This window comes from Rhamphochromis sp. 'chilingali' (genome assembly GCF_963969265.1).
Source record: "Rhamphochromis sp. 'chilingali' genome assembly, chromosome: 10".
Taxonomy (NCBI): domain Eukaryota; kingdom Metazoa; phylum Chordata; class Actinopteri; order Cichliformes; family Cichlidae; genus Rhamphochromis; species Rhamphochromis sp. 'chilingali'.
Genome location: NC_137937.1, coordinates 6,095,363 through 6,116,415, shown reverse-complemented (window position 1 = coordinate 6,116,415; position 21,053 = coordinate 6,095,363). Strand labels below are relative to the sequence as shown.

The window sequence follows — 21,053 nt, the reverse complement described above, 5'->3', positions numbered from 1 at the left end:
GCTAAACTGGTGGACCTAAATCTTCACCACCACGTCTGTATACATACAAGCAGAAAGGGGAGTGAGTGGGTCAGCGCTCAGAGCACAGAAATTTAGCTGGCTTCAAACACACCATTTATTTTCAGGATAAAACACGGTCAGAACCCCAAATACAAGCTAAAATCCCCGTATACAATAAAAATAGTGTTTACAACCCGCTAAAAACCCGGCCGGCAGGAATGATTAAACACTAAAAACACAAAGCTAAATGAATGTTTTTCCCTATGCTAAAAACTCCCCCCCCCCAAATTCTCCTGAGCTGAAAGAGACAGGAGAGGAACTCCTCTTCCGGGATGGGGAATCTCGCCAGCAGAAGACCAGGGAGGAGGCTCCTATCTCCACCTGACTGTGCGCGATCGTGCAGTCCAGCCACTCTCCACACCCGCGCACGGCCTCCCTCGTAGCTCCGCCCTGAAACAACAGACACGGGCCAGCAACGTTGTCGGCGCAGCCGCTGTTACCCTTCCCCGGCAAAGCTACGCCTAGCGCCCAACAGTGGGAAAGCGATACTCACAGATGCAGGCAGAGGCGTACCCCTGCCCTACTGTGGATTTCACGCGTCGCCTCCCACGGTCGCTATTCTGTCCGTCGGGACTGGATCGCCGGGTTATGCTGGCCGATCGCCGAATGTCTCGTGGCGCCCCACAGTCAGGCCGGAGGTCCTTCTTTTCATATGCTGGCTTGCACACGTTTTGTTTCCAGCTCTTCACTTTTCGTGTGTCTCTCTTTCAGTCTTTGCGCTCACTATCTCCCTTAAGTCAGTTTGGCGGCTGATAGGCCACCTCGGGGAACGCCCCCACCTCACAGGTGCCTACAATTGTCCGCTTAATCCACAGTGGAATAAAAAAAAGCATATTGTTCAATCAACACTAAACACACACTATAAATATGGGGATAAAATCATGCAATAGGAATATCAATAAACAAACATGCAATATCACTATTACAATAAAATCATGCAAATAAAATCGACACTATGTACCAACACAGTCTGATCCAAAACAAAATATAAAAACACAATTTTCCACTGTGTGACAAGTATACACGCCACACTAAACGTCACAAATCTCCCACATCTAAAAACTCTCTCTCTCACTCGCTCGCTCTGTCTCGCTGCCATTACTGTCACTCCCAAAACTTTCCCCTCTTCCTAAACAACCAAATACCACATGTTGATTTTTTTTTTTAATTGGTTGACCAATCACCAATCACTTCAAATCCTGTCTCCCCCCCACCCTGGACCCCCACCAATTCGCATACCGCCAGAACAGGAGCACAGAGGATGCAGTCTCCATCGCACTGCACTCTGTCCTCTCACACCTGGACAACAACAACACCTACGCCAGAATGCTGTTTATAGACTTCAGTTCAGCATTCAATACAATCCACCCCTCACAACTCATCAGGAAACTGACAGACCTGGGCATCAGTTCCCTCATCTGCAAATGGTTAATGGACTTCCTGACCAACCGCCCCCAACACGTCCGGCTGGATAACCACTGCTCATCTACAATCACAATGAACACCGGTGTACCACAAGGCTGTGTGATGAGCCCTTTCCTCTACTCCCTCTTCACCCACAACTGCAGACCTGCCGATGGTTCCAACACCATCATTAAGTTTGCAGATGACACCACGGTGATTGGCCTCATCAGTGACAACGATGAGGCCGCCTACAGGGAGGAGGTGGATCGTCTGGCTGAGTGGTGGGACAGGAACAACCTGCTGCTTAACACCGAGAAGACCAAGGAGCTCATCGTGGACTACAGGAGGAATGCTGACCCACATCCACCCATCCACATTAAGGGGACGGCTGTGGAGCGTGTGAGCAGCTTCAAGTTCCTGGGAGTCCACATCTCCGAGGATCTCATCTGGACAACCAACTGCTCCAAGCTGGTCAAGAAGGCTCACCAGCGCCTCTTCTTCTTGTGGACTCTGAGGAAGAACCACCTGTCCTCAGACTTCTATCGCTGCACCATCCTGACCAACTGTATAACAGTTTGGTACAGGAACTGCTCTGCCTCAGACTGGAAGGCGTTGCAGAGGGTTGTGAAAACTGCCGGAGCACCACTTCCTGCCATAAAAGACATCTACAGGAAGCGGTGTCTGAAAAGGGCTGGGAAAATCATCAAAAACCCCAGTCACCCATCACAGGGACTCTTCACCCTCCTGCCCTCTGGGAGGCGCTACAGGAGCCTCCGGACTAAGACCACCAGGTACCGGAACAGCTTCTTCCCCACAGCTGTCAGACTCCTGAACTCTGCCTCCTGACATCTGACCCACGTTAACACATGGACTGGACATACACACACCCACAATGGACAACTGTACCCTCATACACACAATAATAACATGGACTGAACCACCACTCACACAGCTTTTATTTTCAAACACAACAAAGTGTAACAGCCAACATACTGGACACTGTTCTGCTGAACAACAAACAATTATATTGCCATCACTGTTATAATCTTACAATGAAACAAAGTCTCAGATTTAATTATTCTTAATTAGAATATTATTAATTATTAATTATTATTAATTATTCTGAAAATAAGTTGCAGTATCTCATTTAAACAACACATTTGTTTTTCATTCCAACACAGGAGCTGGAATGTTGTAATATTTTAAGGATGCTTGTTTCCAGTCCAGGCATTACTGCCTGAATGACTATCATGGATCGAGGTGATCCAAATGTAAGTGCAAAAGAAAGTCTTTAACTTCCCTTAAGTACAGTGGCAGTGGATGTGGGTTGGAGATGCAATGAGCTTGAACCTGCAGGCGACCATCTTCACTGACCACACCATCTGTGACGGAGGACTCATCTCTCCTGGTGTCCTGCAAGCAAACAATCATATTTTTTGGAACATGAACTTAATTGCTTTCTTAAAACATTTTTTCTGCATTTGGTATAAAACAGACTCCAATTTAGACAATCTCAGGCCCCCTCCCCAACGGAGAGGTGACATTGAATGTCCCAATTGTCAGTCTGGATAGCCCTGACCACCACCCAACACACAATAATGTCATGAAAGCATCATTTTAAAAAGGGCTATGCAAACATGGCCAATAACTTTTATTCTAATGATGTGTAAAATGATTTGGGCACAAAACAAATTTTGCTGTTAGAAAATTTGCAGACTATATACAGTGTAGACCCTCTAAACTAAGTTTGGGGGATGTGATCTTTCAAAGATTTCAGACCAAACTGTTGTTGTTTGTTTACTTACACAGCATGTCTTGTAGAAATAACTGGAGTCACCAGCAACAGCATAGTGCAGTCTTATCTCAAGTCTAATAACAGAAGACAGGAAAAGATCAGTGAAGAAACAACTTCCCCAAACCAAAGCACAAATAAAAAAATAAGTAAAACAGGCTGATCTAAAGTATGATTAAAGTTCAGCCTGATTAATATAAATGTTACTGACAGTTGCTAATATATTGGAAAACCAAAATACTTACTGATGTCTTTCTGTCCAACAACAGGAGTGCTGGTCCCGAGCCTCAAAGACAGTAAGAAGCAAGCAGAGGGAGAAAAAACAGAAAATTTTTTAGAAGCTGATTTGATCCTTAATGGCTGTGTAATCACTATAACTTACAACACAGAAGGTCCATGTAGACCCCATACAACCAAATTAGACTAACACATTGTTGGGGGAAAACTCTGTAAAAAACCCAGGAGAAATAAAGACACAATGAGACAAAGTTACTTTCTTTATCAAACGTGTACACGGGTGAGCTGCTAAGGACAACTCACACCATGCACAGTGGCTTGGTAATTTTTATAGGAAAGACAGTGAGAACAGGATAAGAAAATACAAAACAAATAAAATAAACAACTCCATATGTGGCGCTAGTCTCGTCAGCAGAGAGCTGGGAGAAGGCTGTGAGAGATAAAACAATCTAAAACAATATGTCCCAAAACAGTATGTCTTTGCTGAGAAAGTCTAAAAAGATAATTCTAAACTAATCTAACCATAGACAAAAGGGCATGCTTGCACATTTAAAAGAAGGTAAAGAAACATAGAAACATTTTTCCTGTAACATTCCCTCCTGTTTTAACTTGTTTTAAATGTATACAACAATTGTCTGTGAAGGTTATTTATTAAGTATCTTAAACAATTTTTTAATTTTTCAAAATGTCAGCATAGCAGAAATGGCAGTCATTTGGTCTAAAGAATAAAACAAAAGAAAATAATACAAAGAAAAACATAGTAAATGAAATAACAAGTGGAATAAACAAGAAAAAATAATAAAACTAAAACTACAAAAAATAAAGGATATATTTTAAAACGAAAACTTACAAAAAATAAAAGGGTGAAAAGTAAAGTGAAAACTGTATATTTAAAAATGATGAAAACCTAATATGTAAAATGAAAACTTCAAAAAATACAAGGATGGAAACCTTATATTTAAAATGAAAAACTTTGTTTAAAACTCAAGACTTCAAAAAATTAAAAGCATGAAAACTTGCATAACCTACTAATGTTTTAATCAGTGCATGATCACTTGACAAGTCATTTTTAATCACCACGTCATTTATTAGCAGCTAGTACAAGTTCTCCTCTAACAGAATTGCAACGGGATGTTGTTCTTCTTCAGGCACGGCAACATAAGCAGTCATTGTAGTTGTTATCATCTGTGAAATCATTACTCTTAGGCATGGCAACACACACAACACTAATATGAGCAGTGCTATCATGATGATACCTAGAAGGAAAAATGGCTTTGCTACAGCAGCCAGCCATGAACCGCTGAACAGCCAGTCCAGCCAGCTTTGTGCTGTAGCTGCTCCAGGTGTGTGTTCAGTGACATATTTTTGCAGAGCGGTCAAATTCTGCAAAGCTTCATAAATGTCTCCTCCAGTTTCGTATCCATCAGGGATAAAAGTGCAACATGTTTCCCCGATCAGCTTGCAAACTCCTCCTTGTGATGCTGTTAGCAGGTCTAGTGTCAGTCTGTTCTGCAGCACCATCGTTCTGATGGCCTGCTGTTCTCCTGCTAAGGCGGTTCCCAGGGTCTTAGTTAAGTTGATGTGTCGTAGCAGAGCATATCGGTTGATTTCCACGTGATCCCGCACCTCGGCAACTCCAATGCCGGGGATCAAGCTCTGTAAGAATTTCACTCCTCCTCCCCAGATGCGAAACTCTCCCGGCACTCCAGTGTCCACGGTAATGCCGAAAGAATTGGGGGAGGCGGTGTCCACTTCACGTCTCTGCCGGCTGCTTGGGTGATGTGCAACACTTTGCATGAAGAAAACGTGATCTGATAATTCCACCAGGGCGCACAGACCTCCCCAACCTTCAGGGAGTGACAGATAAGCCTTGTTGCCACATAGGAAGTACCAGTCAGCCAAAACTCTGGTTCCTCTGCTGCTGGGTGCCGTCCGTGCACATCCTGTCTGGTACTGAGTCTTTGTTTGTAGTGGCATTCGGTAGCTGTAGTCGGAGCGACAGTTTAGGCCCATCAGCGTCGTGTTACTGGCACAGGTGGCGTTGATTGAACAGGCCATACACTTCCTCTCGTTCCTTGGTGGGCAGAAAGTGTATATGTGCTTACATAGGTGAGTAGGCAGCTCCCCCACTGCCCGCGATCCATTGTTCATCACACATACTGGCAGTTGTGATGCGTTCAGTTTGTTCAGTAGAATTACATCAGGCAGTGGGTCTGAGACTTGGGGCCAGGTCAGTAGGTAGGTCTGTCCAGAACAGTTCACATTTGTGAGTGACGATGACCTCCAGGTTGCTTTTGCTGGGATGCTGTAGTTGGCTTTGGACCAAAGAGTACCGTAGCCTGGATGTGTTGCCAGGCCCAACAGACACCAACTGCGATCTTCAGGTATGCTGTACGGCCACAGGCCAGACGTCTGTGAGGATAGGGGCATATGGGTACATGCATAGCAGTCAGTTTTGTTATTCAAATGAGCTGTAGTGTTCATAAACTGCCACCAGAAGTTAGTGGCGTAGCCATGGGGAAACTTGGTGTACTTTCCTTTGTCATACAGTGTCTGCCTTTTCTCCATATAGCGTGACTTGTTGTCCCTCATGGAAGCAAAGGTGAAGAGCCCGGCCATGGTCAGGGCCGCTGCAGTTGATAAGAGCCACCACCTCATGACGACGGAACACACCCTCCTGTCGCGAGTAGACCCCCCGGCCAGGAAAGCTGACCCCTCCACCGGGCGAGATCACAACAAGTAGGCACGCCTGCCGTCAGCTGTGTTTAGATGGCTTCACTGACTCGCCTGCAGTGACTCTGATGGACCCAGGATGGTCGTTCCGCAATTTTGCAAGCGGTCGGTGTAGTGAGGAGGACTTGGTATGGCCCCTCCCACCTGGGTGTGCTCCAGTTTTTCCTTTGGAGCACCTTGATCAGAACCCAGTCACCGGGCTTTAGTCTGCAAGACACTGGAGAAACATCATCAGGTTGTTGATTATGTACAATGATCTCTTTGTTTTCTAACAGCTTAGACATCCATTCTGCTAATGTGTTTTCTCTGATTGCTTTGTCTATTGGTTGACTGGTAATAGGCAGTGGAAACGGCCTGCCATGAATGATTTCAAATGGAGTTAGTTTATGGGAGCCTTGTGTTAAGCGCATCCACATCTTCACTAAACCCAAACATTCAGGCCACGGCCTTCCTGTTTCTGCCATGCATTTCCTGAGCCTTTGTTTTATAGTGCCGTTAGTTCTCTCTACAAGGCCTGCGCTCTGAGGGTGATAAGCACAGTGGTGTTTTATGCTGAAACCGAGTGCTTCAGAGACCTTAGTGATGACATCATTTACAAAATGAGTGCCGTTGTCTGACCGTATCAAAGCTGGGATGCCATATGTGGGTATGAAGTGATTGCACAGGCACTTTGCTACTGAAATTGCATCTGCCTTTTTCACTGGATAGATTTCCGGCCACTTTGAGAACACGTCTATAACCACTAGGGCGTATTTTGACCCTTGACATTCGCTTAGTTCAATAAAATCCATATGAATTGTGTGAAAAGGATGAGGCGGAGTTGGAAAACGGCCTCTTCTTGGTCGCAGGTTACCCTGAGCATTATATTTTTGACACGTCATGCACGTTCTGACAAATTGTTTTGCTGAAGTTTCAAAATTTACAGTGTAGAAATGAGAGTTGACAATACAGGTCATTCCCCCCGATGACAAATGCGTACAGCCATGAGTCACTAATGCCGCCATCTTGTGGAGCGATTTTGGCAACACTGGCTTGCCATAACACGTCATTAAATCGTTTGTCAGAACTGCACCGTGTTTTAGCCATTTTGCCTGCTCTGCTGTGCTTGCTGCTTTCTGTTCACTTTGCAACACATCTAGTGGAATCTGATGTGTGTTTACTGCCATCAGTGTCATGTTTGTCTTTTGTGCCGCCAGTTTTGCGGCACTGTCAGCAAAATTGTTGCCTGTAGTAATAAAAGAGCTATCAGTTTTGTGTGCTGCACATTTACACAATGCGAGTTGTTGTGGTAAATTTATTACAGTCAGCAGTCGTTGTAAGAGGCTGCCATGCTGGACTGGTTTACCGGTTGATGTAATCATTCCTCTGTTTTGCCAGAGCTTTGCAAAATGATGCACAGCAGAGAAAACATACTGGCTGTCTGTATAAACGTTTATTTGTTTATCTTTGTGTATTTCACATGCACGAATAACAGCTATCAGCTCAGCGCTCTGTGCGGAATATGAAGAAGAAAGTGGTTTTGCTTCTATTATTCTACTGTCTGTGGTTACTGCGTAACCTACACAATTACGGCCTGTGTTGTCTTTAGAGGCCGATCCGTCCACAAAGACATCAGTAAAACCAGCTTGTGGCTCAGCATGGATGTCAGGGCGGGGTTTGGTGTCTTTGTCTAATTCTGCATGGCAGTTGTGCACATCTCCATCAGCTGGTGTGCTCACTAGAGTCCCAGGATTCAGTGTGCCACATTTTTCCAGTGTGATGTGAGACTGTGATAGTAAAATGCCTACATACGATAGCTGTCTGGCATGAGTCAGGTAAGAGAGATTGGCTTGCAGCAGTATAGATGTGACAGCATGCGGGACCTTCACAACTAATTTGTGCCCTAAGACAATGTCTGCTGACTTCTTTACTGCTTCTGTGGCCGCTGCACAGCTTTGGACGCAAGTCGGCAGGCCCGAAACTACAGCGTCTAACTTACACGAGTAGAATGCTAAAGGGCGCTGTTTGTCACCAAAAGCCTGTGTCAGAACTGCCTTCATGTAGCCGGCCCCCCCATCAACATGCAGCACGAAAGGCTTGTCATAATCAGGCAGGGCCAGGACTACATTTGTTTGTAAAGCCACCTTTAGGTTAGTAAATGCTGTGTCTGCCTCTACCGTCCACGTTATTGTGTCGCGCAAAGCGAGGTTTTTGCCATAAATCATGTCTTGGAGTGGCTGAACTGTTAGTGCATACTCTGGAATCCAAGCTCTACAGAAATTACACAAACCTAAAAAACTCATCATCTGTTGTTTTGTTTTAGGTTTGGGTGTGTTTTGCACTGCCAGCTTTCTGGTTCCCAGCAGTGTTTTGCCCTGGCCTGTGAGTGTGTGCCCGAGATATGTGACGTTATCACTCCACAGCTGCAGTTTGTGTTTTGAGACTTTGTGGCCCTGTTCAGCCAAATGCTGTAGCACAGCAAGTGTGTTGTCTTTGCACGCCTGCTGTGTGTGACCGGTTATTAAAATGTCATCTACATACAGCAAGTATTGACCTAGCTGTGGGAGCTTACAGCTAGACATTGACTTCTTCAGTGCTTCTGCATAGAGGGTTGGGCTATTCTGGAAACCCTGGGGCAAACGAGTGTATGTGTACCTCTGACCCTCAAAGGTGAAGCCAAACAATGGCTGTGAGTCTGGATGTAGTGGAACTGAGAAAAAAGCGTTTGAAAGGTCGATTACTGAGAACCACTGTTCTTTCGGTGTGACCTGATTTAAAATAGTGTGTGGATTAGCAACCACAGGTGGGATTTGTTCAGTCACTTCGTTTATAGCTCTCAGGTCATGTACTAGACGGTATGCACCCGTGATAGCTTTTTTAACAGGAAAGATAGGAGTGTTACAGGTGGCTGTCTTTGTTTTTATTAAAATTCCTGCCTTTTCCATGTCTGCTATCACTGGGCGAATGCCATGTCTAGCCTCAGTAGTGAGTGGGTATTGAGATATCAGTGGTCTGTGTTTTGAGAGAGGTTTTACTCTTACTTCATCTGCATTTTTTATAAGGCCTACATCAGCAGGGCCTGTAGACCAGAGAGTTTTAGGCAGCTGAGCTAGTGCTGCCTGATGTCATTCAGTTAATTGTGCATGTGTTTCAGCGGCATCGGCTAGGTGTACAGCGGGCCTGACTGCGACCAGCCAACCCAGTGTGTGTCGGAAACAACCCGTCCGGCGGCCTTGAAGCCAGCCTTCATGAGTGTCTTCCGTTTTTTCATAAGTGTCTGCTTCAACCCTGGCTAACACATTTCCTAAATCCTTCCAGTCTGAATGATAGTCATGCGCTACAGACACGTGTGGCTTAGGCATGCGGTTCAAAGCCTTCACGGCTGCTGATTGGATTACAGAACACACTGCATTTCCCGACTTTGTGACATACAGGTGTTGTAAAGTCAAACTCTGTTGTCCTAGCTTCCACACTTGCTGATCGTAAAGTGGGTCTGGGCCTGGAGTTTGTTTAAATCTCAACGTGTTGTGATAGTCAGTGGGTTTCTGGAAATATGATGTGGGGGGTGTATATTTGCGGGCCACATTGTGTAGCTTTGTGAGCTCGGGCAACTCAAGAGTCCAGTAATAATGTGGGACACCGTAGCCTTGAGAGAGACGCACGTTGCTGCTGTGTGCCGTGTTAATGCTATCTGGCTCTGGAGTGTTATCATTTAGCATGCATTCAGCAATCATGCCATTCTCTTCCGGTATCACGCCTATCTTGAGTTTTGTCAGAGCGTCTCTTCCTAGAAGGTTTACTGGGCATGACGGGTCATATATGCATTTAATGAAGCACCTGCGGCCACTTTCTGTATGTATTAGTTCTAAGGGGGCAGTTAGTTGTTGTACAGTGGTGAGGCCTGTGGCTGACTTCACAACTAATGTGTCTTTTGAGTACTGTAAGTTTTTAGGCGGCTGCCTTAGAACCGTTTTACATGCTCCGGTGTCACACAACATTTGGATTGGTTGCCCGTTCACATGAATTAGCAGCGTTGGTTTGTATTCTGACCCTAATAGCAATTGTTCTATGTTAAAAACTTCCCCTCCCTCATCAATGTTCATGTCTTGTGTGTTTTCTAGTCACATGTCATTGTTCTCCATAGATTCGCCACTGTTTTGCCTGTCATTGTTCCTCCTACTATTATGTGTCTGTGGCTTACTTCTGCACTCTCGTTCAAAGTGACCTCGTTTTCCACAGTTGAAACAGGCATTGTCTCTTTCATATCTGCTGTCTCTGTTTCTGTGTCTGCGGCCTTGCTGTCGATTACCTTGCTTCCCTTTCTGTCTCTGATAGCCTCCCGAAAATGCAAGGAAACCTGTCTCTGAATCTATGGTGAAGACGTCAGCCTTATTTTTCTGTTTGTGCACTTTTGTGGCGTGTTCAGCATGTAACAGGGCATCTGGCAGGTTGCCAGTGTTCATTGTGACCCAATGTTTCTCTACATGTGCTCTGATTGGTGGGAGCAGGCCATTTAGAAACGCATTTTTTAATTGCTGCTGGAATGGCGTTGCATCGCCATCGGCATAATCTAAACCTGAATGCTGCCTAAAAACTGGGCGCAGGCGGTCTAAAAAGTCTGATGCAGTTTCATTTTCTTTCTGTTTTACCTCTCCTATTTTATTGTAGTTTGGCTTGGGGGCCAGCTGTAGTTTCACACGTTCATAGAAATTATGTAGTTGGCCTTCTAATTCAGGGTCACCTGCACGCAGGGGTTGTGGTCCGTTGCCGACCACTAAAGAATCTAAAGGATTATTAATTGCCCCCCCAGTGAAAGAGCCTTTCACTGAGCCAAACTTCAAACCTAAAAGATCTTGAAGTACCTGGTACATTTCATGACCGTTTAAATACCACTGAGTCCTAATTGCTTCAACTGCTCTCTTCCATATGTCAAAACCGTCATGCAGGGGCGGGACATCTTTAAGAACATTTTTGCGATCCTCATGTGACCATGGTCTAAACACAAGAATTGTGGGGTGTGCGTCTTGATGCCCCATAGGTCCAATCGGCTGACCATATCTGGGGTTAGGTGAACTTATTAATGGAAATACTCCTGGGGGGCTTGGGGGGTCAGGCCATATTTCCCTGCCTACATGATCTTCCCCTATATCTGCTTCAGGTGCATGTGTTAATGACATTTTAGCTAAATCTGCCTGCACTGAACCGTAAGGGTTATTCACAACTGCATCTTTGTCTGTTTGCTTGGGAGTTGATGCAGAGGCAGTAACATAGGGGGGAGGGGCTGCAGCCGTTGCTTCAGGCATCTCACAGCTTTGCTTTTGTTTTTTATTCTGTCTCTTTTCTCTATTCTCAGCACGTCTCTGTTGCTCTTTTTTCCATGCATCTAGGAAAGTTAATTCATTTGTGCGTTTTCCTTTCTTTCTAAGATTTGTGGTTGCACTTATTTCCTTTAATAAGCTATCTTTGAGCTGTGTTAAAGCTGCGGGGCTGCACGTACCCTCCCACCCAGGACATGACGTCTTTTTAGGATTACGCCATCTCCTTGCGCTGATTTTTCCTGCACCTGGATATTTATTTTCTATCCATTGTTCGTCATTAATGAACTTTTGTGTATACTGCCCATTATTGGCAAGAGGTTTAGAGGTTTTATTCCCCATTTTTCAATTTTTATTATTTAGTGTATCTTACTTATGTATTTATTTAGTTATTTATTTTTATTTATTTATTTATACACTGGTAATACAGCTGCTATCCACCTTCGCTGGTATGAGGAATGAGAGTGGTTGTTCACACGCCCTTCTACTTTCGGACTATTTCCAAAAGCGGTGTGAACTTTACGAGGCGGAACTCGACCGTTCTCCCAAGCCACCAGCACTTCAGCGAACAGCAGTGAAAGAAAAACACAGTAGGAGCGGCTCAGTCTCTTATTGGACCGTGAAAAGTCAGCTTGCTCCGTTAGTTACAACAATACACACATACATTCACATTCACACTTATTCGCGCGATCGGAACCCTTATAATAAGGGGAGCTGCCAGTCTTTCTGTAGACGAGCTACTTATTCCCTTGACCCAGCTGGGGGGAGCTACTCAGAGCTCCAAACCTAACCCACAAGAGTGGGGAGCTTCCAGTCGACGAGCTCCAAGCTACCAGCCGACGAGCTACTTTAAACCCACAGAAGTGGGGAGCTTCCAGTCGCGACGAGCTACTTTCGCTATTTTAAATTCCCTGAATTTAAAATACGATTTTACGCAAGATTGTGTCAGTGTGTCTGTATCTACCTGGTCAGTGTCGCCGGGTCTGGTCCACCTCGATCGGGCCCCACCACCGTGGGTCGCTTTCTAAGAACGTTGGCCAAGACTCGAATTTAACGCCCTTGGTCTTTGACCACACACCTAGTGTGTGGGCTGTCGACAGACGAGCAACGTGGACTGGTCACGGAGATGGGACACGATGGAGGCGCTCCGGCTCCGAAGGACCAAGAAATGTTGGGGGAAAACTCTGTAAAAAACCCAGGAGAAATAAAGACACAATGAGACAAAGTTACTTTCTTTATCAAACGTGTACACGGGTGAGCTGCTAAGGACAACTCACACCATGCACAGTGGCTTGGTAATTTTTATAGGAAAGACAGTGAGAACAGGATAAGAAAATACAAAACAAATAAAATAAACAACTCCATATGTGGCGCTAGTCTCGTCAGCAGAGAGCTGGGAGAAGGCTGTGAGAGATAAAACAATCTAAAACAATATGTCCCAAAACAGTATGTCTTTGCTGAGAAAGTCTAAAAAGATAATTCTAAACTAATCTAACCATAGACAAAAGGGCATGCTTGCACATTTAAAAGAAGGTAAAGAAACATAGAAACATTTTTCCTGTAACACACATATAGTATTAAAAACACCATCTACTACTGTGTCTGAATGTGTAGTATTGGCACTGTCAGTTTATGCCTGAAGAGATATGTGTTTAAGAAAAGACCACCTAATTTAAATATAATCATTACATGCTTGTTAAAAGTTAACTTCCAATATATAAAGTTTCTAATAAGCAAAATGACCAGATCTAACATATGGCAGGGTTTATATGTAAGTATAATGTTTCTTATGATTCAACTGTGGAATTTAACTTGATTATTTAGAAGGACAACCTATATTACTTTATTCTCAAGTACAAAGCCAACCTAGACTTTAACCATTTAACAGGCCACTAATCTGGATTATAGCTTTCACCACAAAACTTGTTTTTAAACACATTTTTTTAACAAAATAAATACTATTGTTATTGTTATTATTATTTAAAATGTAATTAAACAGAAAAGTCGTTAAATATAAAAGCAGTTTGCTTATGTTGTTAAAGAAAGGCTAGATTTGACATTAATAGATGCCACAGATGTTCAAAAGCTGCCACAAAGCATTAAAAAATTGCAAATATGTCATCTGAAAATAACCTGAAAATATCTTTAGAGTTTATTTTGTGACGCAGAAAAAGTAGCCATTGCCACATTTGAGTTTTGGATTAAATGCATTCTGGGATATTTAGCTGTACCAAGTCCACACAAGTCACCACCGATACATGCTCCATAAAACCGGAGGAGCAAAAACACATCCCGGAATTTTTCTCGTTCTCTGCTTCATGTGTACTTTCAATTGGAACAGTACTTGGTCTCCATATCACAAGTCCACAAGTAGCATACACAGGCTCCAACCCGTTCTGATTCACAAAATAAACTTTTAAGATATTTCAGGCGAGAATGTAGCTGTGCAATGCTCAAATATCTACTTAATTTATCAAAATATCACATATTTGCAAAAGTGCTTCGATGTTTTTAGAGAGCTCTGTTATCCACCAGTGCGATAGCTGATCGGGAGGTCAAGGCTCGATAGAGCCAACGAGCACAGCTAACTCCTGGCATATCGTTTTCAACCCCCTGCTGTGTTTTGCTACTCAGGATAAACATACACACATATATATATATCCGTCATGGTTTGTACACGTGGAGGCTCAGTTCGCCCTTCGCGGCATCTCAGCTGACGACACGAAGTATCACCATGTGGTGGCCTCGCTCGACCCGCTGGCCACCCGTCGCGCGATGGCGCTCCTCTGGGACCCACCCGCCCAAGGGAAATACGCCTCCCTCAAAGAGCTGCTTCTTCGGCGCTATGCCCTCTCCGACGCTGAACGAGCCGAAAAGCTCCTCAACCTGTCAGGCTTGGGTGGCGGTACCGCGCTCGAGCTCATGGAGAACATGCTATAGTTGCTCGGGCAGGATGACGGTGGTTTCCTCTTCGCCCACCATTTCCTCCGCCAACTACCGGCCGCCGTGAGAGCTGTCCTCGCGAACTCTCCGCTTCTGCCTGCGAAGGATTATCGCTCCCCGGTTGAAGAAGCGGATTGCATTCTCCTGGCTAGCCGCACTTTCGACGTTCACGCCCTGGCTACGGACACGCCGGCGGCACCTTCCACGCCTCCACCTGCCTCCCCCGGAGCATCCGCCCCCTTGCTGATGGCAGGGATTGCTACACGCCGGCACCGTGGAAAGAGCATCTGTTTCTACCATCAGCGTTTTGGCGACAGTGCGCGTCGCTGCCTGCCGCCTTGCACTTTCACAGCCCAGGGAAACGGACCCGCCAGAGTTTCCATCGCTGTCTGTCCCTAATTTCTCTAGCACGGTAACGAAGCATGGGGTTGAGCATTATATTCCCACGGTCGGGCCCCCGGTGTGCGCGTGTGCGCGCCGCCTCGACCCCGCGAAACTGTCTGTTGCTCGGGAAGAGTTTGCAGCCATGGAGCGCCTTGGCATTGTACAGCGTTCGAACAGTGCATGGGCCTCTCCGCTTCACATGGTGCCCAAATCGGACGGTCGGTGGCAGTCATGCGGAGATTTCCGCCGTTTAAATAATGCCACGGAGAATGACCGTTACCTCATCCCCCACATTCAGGATTTTTCTGCCAATCTCGCCGGAACGTTGATTTTTTCTGAAATTGACTTGGTGCGGGGGTATCACCAGGTTCCCGTGCGCGCCGAAGACGTTCCTAAAACCGCTGTCATTACCCCCTTCGGCTTGTTCGAGTTTTTGTGCATGCCATTTGGCCTGAAAGGTACCGCTCAGACCTTTCAGCGGCTGATGGACTCCGTTTTGCGTGGGCTGCCGTTCGTTTTTGTTTATCTGGACGATATATTGGTGGCCAGCTGCTCAGCGAGCCAGCACGAGTCCCATCTGCGCCAGGTTTTCCAGCGTTTGGCAGTGCACAGCCTGATCATCAACCCTTCCAAGTGCCAGTTTGGGTTGCCTGTTCTGGATTTCCTCGGGCACCGCATTTCCGCTGAAGGTGTGGTTCCGTTGCCCGACAGAGTCCAGGCCGTTTCGGCTTTCCCGCGTCCCACGTCGGTTAAAGCGTTGCAGGAGTTCTTGGGGATGATAAATTTTTACAACCGCTTTCTCCCCAGAGCTGCCCACTTGCTACAGCTACTCTATGCTGCCTTAAAAGGTAAAACAGCCAATGATCCGGTTGACTGGCTGCCGGAACGCGTCCGTGCGTTTTCCGCAGCAAAGTCTGCGCTGGCTGACGCCGCCCTGCTGGCCCACCCGCTTCCGTCGGCGGAGATTGCGTTGACCACCGACTCAAATAAATTTAGTTGATCAGCGTTTATACATCAAAAGTACTGGTAACTTACTTAAATTGAGTTCTAATAACAAATTGATTAAAAATTGAGTTCAGCCTACTTAATATTTTTAATTAAACACAATATTAAATACGATATTTTACAGCAGGGATGGGTATCGAAACCCGGTTCTTGCACCATTAAACCTAATGTCTGAGTAAAGGACCAACCAATCACACAACTGGCTCCGCCCTGTCTCTCTTGATTGACAGACAAAGTCATTCTGCTGAAAAGTCGCATTATGAAATAAATAGACAAAACGGGAATTTTGAAGTAAAGACTGACTTTGAAAAAAGGGCATTTTGGAATAAAAACGGCTGGAAATAAATAAAATGCCTCAGCAATAATCTCTGTTATTGGGAAAAATAATGACCATGAAATAATATTTCAAATTAATAAGTAAATTTATATAGCAGAATGCTATATATTTCACAATAATGAGCATTTTTTTCAAAATGTCTTCCATTATTTCACAATTTCATTCTCACATTACATATCTGTGTCTTATTTATTCAATTGTTATTTATTTCATCACGACCTATTTATTTATTTAATTTTGAACACTTTGGAGTTCCATACAGGGCAACTTGCAATACTTGCAAAGTAGATATTTCATTTAAGGGAGGAAAAACTACGAATATGAAAAAGCATTTGCTCACAAAACACGCGACGACCTTAAATGAATGTCATGTTTTTGATTCCGCTCCGGACAAGTGAATCTCAACCCAGCAGCAGCGGTAACATTTGCACGTCCTCTCCCGTTAATGTGGCAGGTAAATAATCAACTAACAGTGCATATTATGTTAGCGCGATCTGCCTTATTACAAAACCTGCCATTACTGTGCATTGAGGTGACCATGATGAGAGAGACAGACAGAGTCTGGCTGGCTCAGATGCTGCCAGTTCTCGCTGCAGTCTACCGGTAGCGTCTCCTTTCAGGCCAGGATAGACGAATGTCACAGAGCAGTGACTGAGTTTATGGTAAAAGGCTTGCACCTATTTGCCACAGCAGATGCCCCCGATTTACGATAAGTGAATGTGTTTAATTGTAGGCAGGGACATTACTGGATATTCTTGTGGAATTGCTACAGAATAATTTATGTTATACTTTGTTATTGCTGCAGAAGAATATTTATTTTATTATTTTACATTTACATTTTTTTTCGTGGGGACCCTGTGACCCATTGATTTCTTAAGATCTCACTGTTGGGTTTGTAAGGCAATGTTACTCCTAAATTTCTATCTTGTTTAAAGAGAAGATATAAAACAAAGTTCTAAGCTAATCGACCTTAGTGTTCTCCTTTTTAAAAAATAAGAATCGATAAGAGAATCAATAAAGTATTATATCGTTAAACAGAATCGAAAATGAAATCGGAATCGTGAAAATCTTTTCAATACCCATCCCTACCAGTCAGCCTCCACTCCGTGTACTTTAAATCTTATCACTCCCATTTTCCCCTGAAGACACTGAATGGATGGGTGGATGGATGGACAGCATAATTGTTTATATGAAATTTGCAGTGTTTTTTGGTATTAGTGTAATATTGCAGCTAGCTTGTCTATCTTGAGATCTGTTCTATAGCAAATGCAAGAAAAAATGTTTTAAGAAAGCAAATAAGTTGGTATTCTAAAGAATATGATTGTTTTCTTGCAGGATGCCAGGAGGTGGTGTGGTCACCTGCAGGTTCAAGGTCATTGTATTCCGAACCCAGATCCACTGGGTTGTGACAAAGGAAAGTTGCAACAATGCTAAAGACTTTCTTCAGGCCATTGCATTTGGATTCGGACAGTAATGCCAGGACTGGAAGCAAACCATCCTTAAAATAAACAACATTTCAAGCTTCTGTGTTTGAATGCAAAACAAATGTGTTGTTTGAGCTAAAGACCCCACTTGTGGCTCAACGATAAATTAATTTGTGGCAGGGAGGTGTGGTCATTGGCTCCACTGCAGAGGAGGGGTGGTGCATCGGGCTTGAGGGGCAGTGTCAGAGAGGCTGAGGTCCAGGTGGAGGGAATTAGCCTGATGAACTCTGCCCTGCCATTATAATCCAATGGCATTGCATGAGGGTACTGATAAAACTCTGGAGCGAATAATGGCCTGATTTTATTGGTCTTGCATCTGAGCGGATGTGCGCCGACGGTGCGCGTACTGCCTGGATTGTCAGCTGGTTTACCAGCCAGCCATCCCAAAAGTACCTTTTCATGAGAAAATTTGCTCCAGGCACAGGAACATCAACAGTGCCTGCACAACAGAGGGGCTAGACTCAAGCAATTTTCACTAGGATACAAAGTGCTTCCAGCCAAAAGTGACTCACCAAGTTGCAAGGGCCAAATTCCACAATTCCCGCCTCCTTCCATTGTGATAACCATCTCACACAGGCCCAGAGAGCGGCTGTTGCTGCAGGGTTTTGCAGACGTGTTCTCCCCCCTGCCCGGCTGTACGACTCTCATAGGGCACCATTAGAAAAAAATTACAGCCTTGAAAAAAAACATGTAAACCTTTCAATTCATTGGTCTGAAGTTATAGAGGCGTTAATGCACAAAAGGAGACCAGACATACCAATATAAGCTGAAAAAAGCTGCCTTGGACCCCTCAAAAGCAGGACTATTCTCACCCCCACAAAGACATTTTTTGAGAACCTAGCCCCTGTGTGGCCCTGGGACCATAAATGGTCCCTTTAGGTTTTCAGTTACAAGCCATTTGCACTGTGTTGAATGGAATATAGCCAAATTCTCTAAAAAAAAGTTTGGCATAATTTCATTTCAAAATTCAAGTCTGACTTCCTTAAATTAGCTTCAGTGGCTAAGCTAACAATACACATCCTCTTAGAGCCCTGGGGACCATTTTTGGTCCCCATTGACTTCCATTATAAACGCTATTTTTCACTGCAGAATTATTACCGTTAATGTCTTGGTGATTACTTATGTTTCCGCTTCGTTTTGGTCTATGAGCCTTAGAGTTGTAATTTTTTTATTTGTCCACCGGGTGGCGCCCTTGCTCCACATTTGATCCCTGCTGGAAAACAGCGGGCTTCTTGGACAGACCTGCGGGAAATGAAGCCTCATTTCCGGCGTGCAGCAGCGGCTTCGCCCGCTGATCGGGCGGGACCATTCTTTGGTCCCTAGGACCATGAGAGGGTGCATTTTTTTTTTAGTCAACAGGAAATGACATATTTGTTGTCACGTGGTATCGGACGTGTGGGCTGGAAAAAGCAGTCCCCGGTGATCGTGCCCCGGTGATCGTCGCGACTTACCCCGGCAACATGCACTTATTTCGGCCTAGAGGAGGAGCATTTGCCGCCTGGAGACCATTTTCTGGTCCTGAAAAAAAAAAAAAAAGGCGATCGAAATGACTGTTGGTGCCAATCTTTAGTCCATCTAAAGGCCTAATTATAATAACAAAGAAATATTACTTCAAATGTTTTTTTTGGAAAATATTTAGTTTTTTGTTTTTTGGGGCTAAAAAACGGCGCTCGTAATAAAACTGGGATTTAAAGGGTTAAAACAACGAAAATATAATTAAAACTTTATATGAATATTTCAGGGAGAAGTAGTTTTAAAAGACTGACCAATTTAAAGTGGAAAAAAATATGAATATATAATCTTTTTATTGCACTTTTGGGGCGGGACCATTTATGGTCCCCAGGGCTCGGAAGGGGTGCATTTTTAAAGGGCCACACAGGGGCTAGCCAATATGTTTTTATTGAATTGAAAGAAAATGGTTACCATTTTCTCTCTTAACCCTTGTCCACTCTATGATGCCCTCACATTTTTTCCCCAGCTGCACTTTCAATGGCTGAAAGACTAGAACACACTGAATATTTACAATTTTCCCTTTTTAGATCCATGATCCATGGAGTGCTTAGATCCATGAGCACTCTGGTCAACTTTGTTGTTTTAAAGTGCTATATAAATAAAGTTGAATTGGATTGGAGTGGATGAGATGAGCCTTCACTGAGCAGGCTGATCAAAACAGAGGCCAGGACTCAGTGATCCTCACTGCACTTGGAAACAGAATCAAATACAACTTGACCAAGAAATGAAGTCACTAAGAAGAACACGTGTTTCACTTCAATTTTATTATTTATCGCGCAACATAAAACAATATTGTGGGTTGGTTTTTTATTCTTTTTTTCTTTTTTAACCACATACACTATGTATTCACATAATACACCATACAGCTACAAAGAGAGAGAGAGACTGAACAAAAACACTTTTTTTTCCTTTTTTTTTTTTTTTTTACATACTGCATCCTTGACATGAAAAATAAAGAACCAAGAACAATCCTCAAACTTAACGGAATGTAGCTGCCAGTTGTGTTGGTTCACTTTCTTTTTCTTTCTTTTCCTTTTATTAAATTTTATGGGTCAGGGTCCAAGTCTCTATCCCAAATTTCAAGTGTTCGTTAAATTAGGACTGTGGGCCATACACAGTTAGATGCAAATCTATGTGTGTTTATCTATGTGTGTCAAAAACTATACAAAATTTAGAAGAAAGAGAGGGAGTGAGTAAAGGAAGTGCATCACTTGGGAGAGGAACAGGGAGGCAGTACGCAATTATTTTTTTTTTTGTGTCGTTCAAATATCTTAGCATTCAGTTAACATGAACATGTACAACATACTCAAAAGATCATTTGAATAGCCTCTGGTACTTGCACAGTACCAAATGTAAAACCCAGCTAACAGTCTTCATATAATATGATTCTATATCTCGTCCTATTTTAAATGAATTCAAGTACAGTATGGAATGAAGATTAATAGAGAATGTAATCAACAGTTTGAGTGCACCACCTGCCCTCAAAAAGAGATGTAAATTTGTAGCGTTGTAACAAAAGACTTTTCATAAAGTCAGCACCAGGGCAGCTTCCCTTCCTGTGAAACTGCTTTAATCAAAAGTATAGTTCTCTTGACATTCGAAGAGCTCAGAAAAATATTTGTGGTAATTATTTATCCCTCGCTTTTTTTTCCTTTTTTGTATTTTTTTTAACACAGTGAATTTTTAAGGTATAGCATCATAGCACCGACTGAACCGACTCACCCCCCAGGATCTCAGTACTTGTCCGCTTGGGAGGTGGTGCCTCTCATGAGAACCATCCACCAAAGTTATGAAGCATTTAGAAATGTACAAAGTCACCAAGATATCATATGCACCATATCCTCAGCACCCTTTTGTTGTTTCGGTAA

At 44.0% G+C, this 21,053-nt stretch overlaps 1 protein-coding gene across 1 annotated transcript; it reads right to left on the bottom strand.

Annotated features, from left to right (window-relative positions):
- Nucleotides 1-4,529: 4,529 nt before the first annotated feature.
- Nucleotides 4,530-13,080, bottom strand: LOC308403667 (uncharacterized protein). The gene is made up of 2 exons (XM_080893297.1): nt 12,485-13,080; nt 4,530-6,443 (listed from the first exon to the last, which is right to left on the bottom strand). The coding sequence occupies exon 2, from the start codon at nt 6,149-6,151 to the stop codon at nt 4,589-4,591; it is 1,563 nt and encodes a 520-aa protein (XP_080749423.1). The 5' UTR covers nt 6,152-6,443; nt 12,485-13,080; the 3' UTR covers nt 4,530-4,588.
- Nucleotides 13,081-21,053: the final 7,973 nt, after the last annotated feature.

Coding starts and splice junctions, on each gene's coding strand:
- LOC308403667 (XM_080893297.1), bottom strand. CDS start 6,151: ATGAGGTGGTGGCTCTTATCAACTGCAGCGGCCCTGACCATGGCCGGG.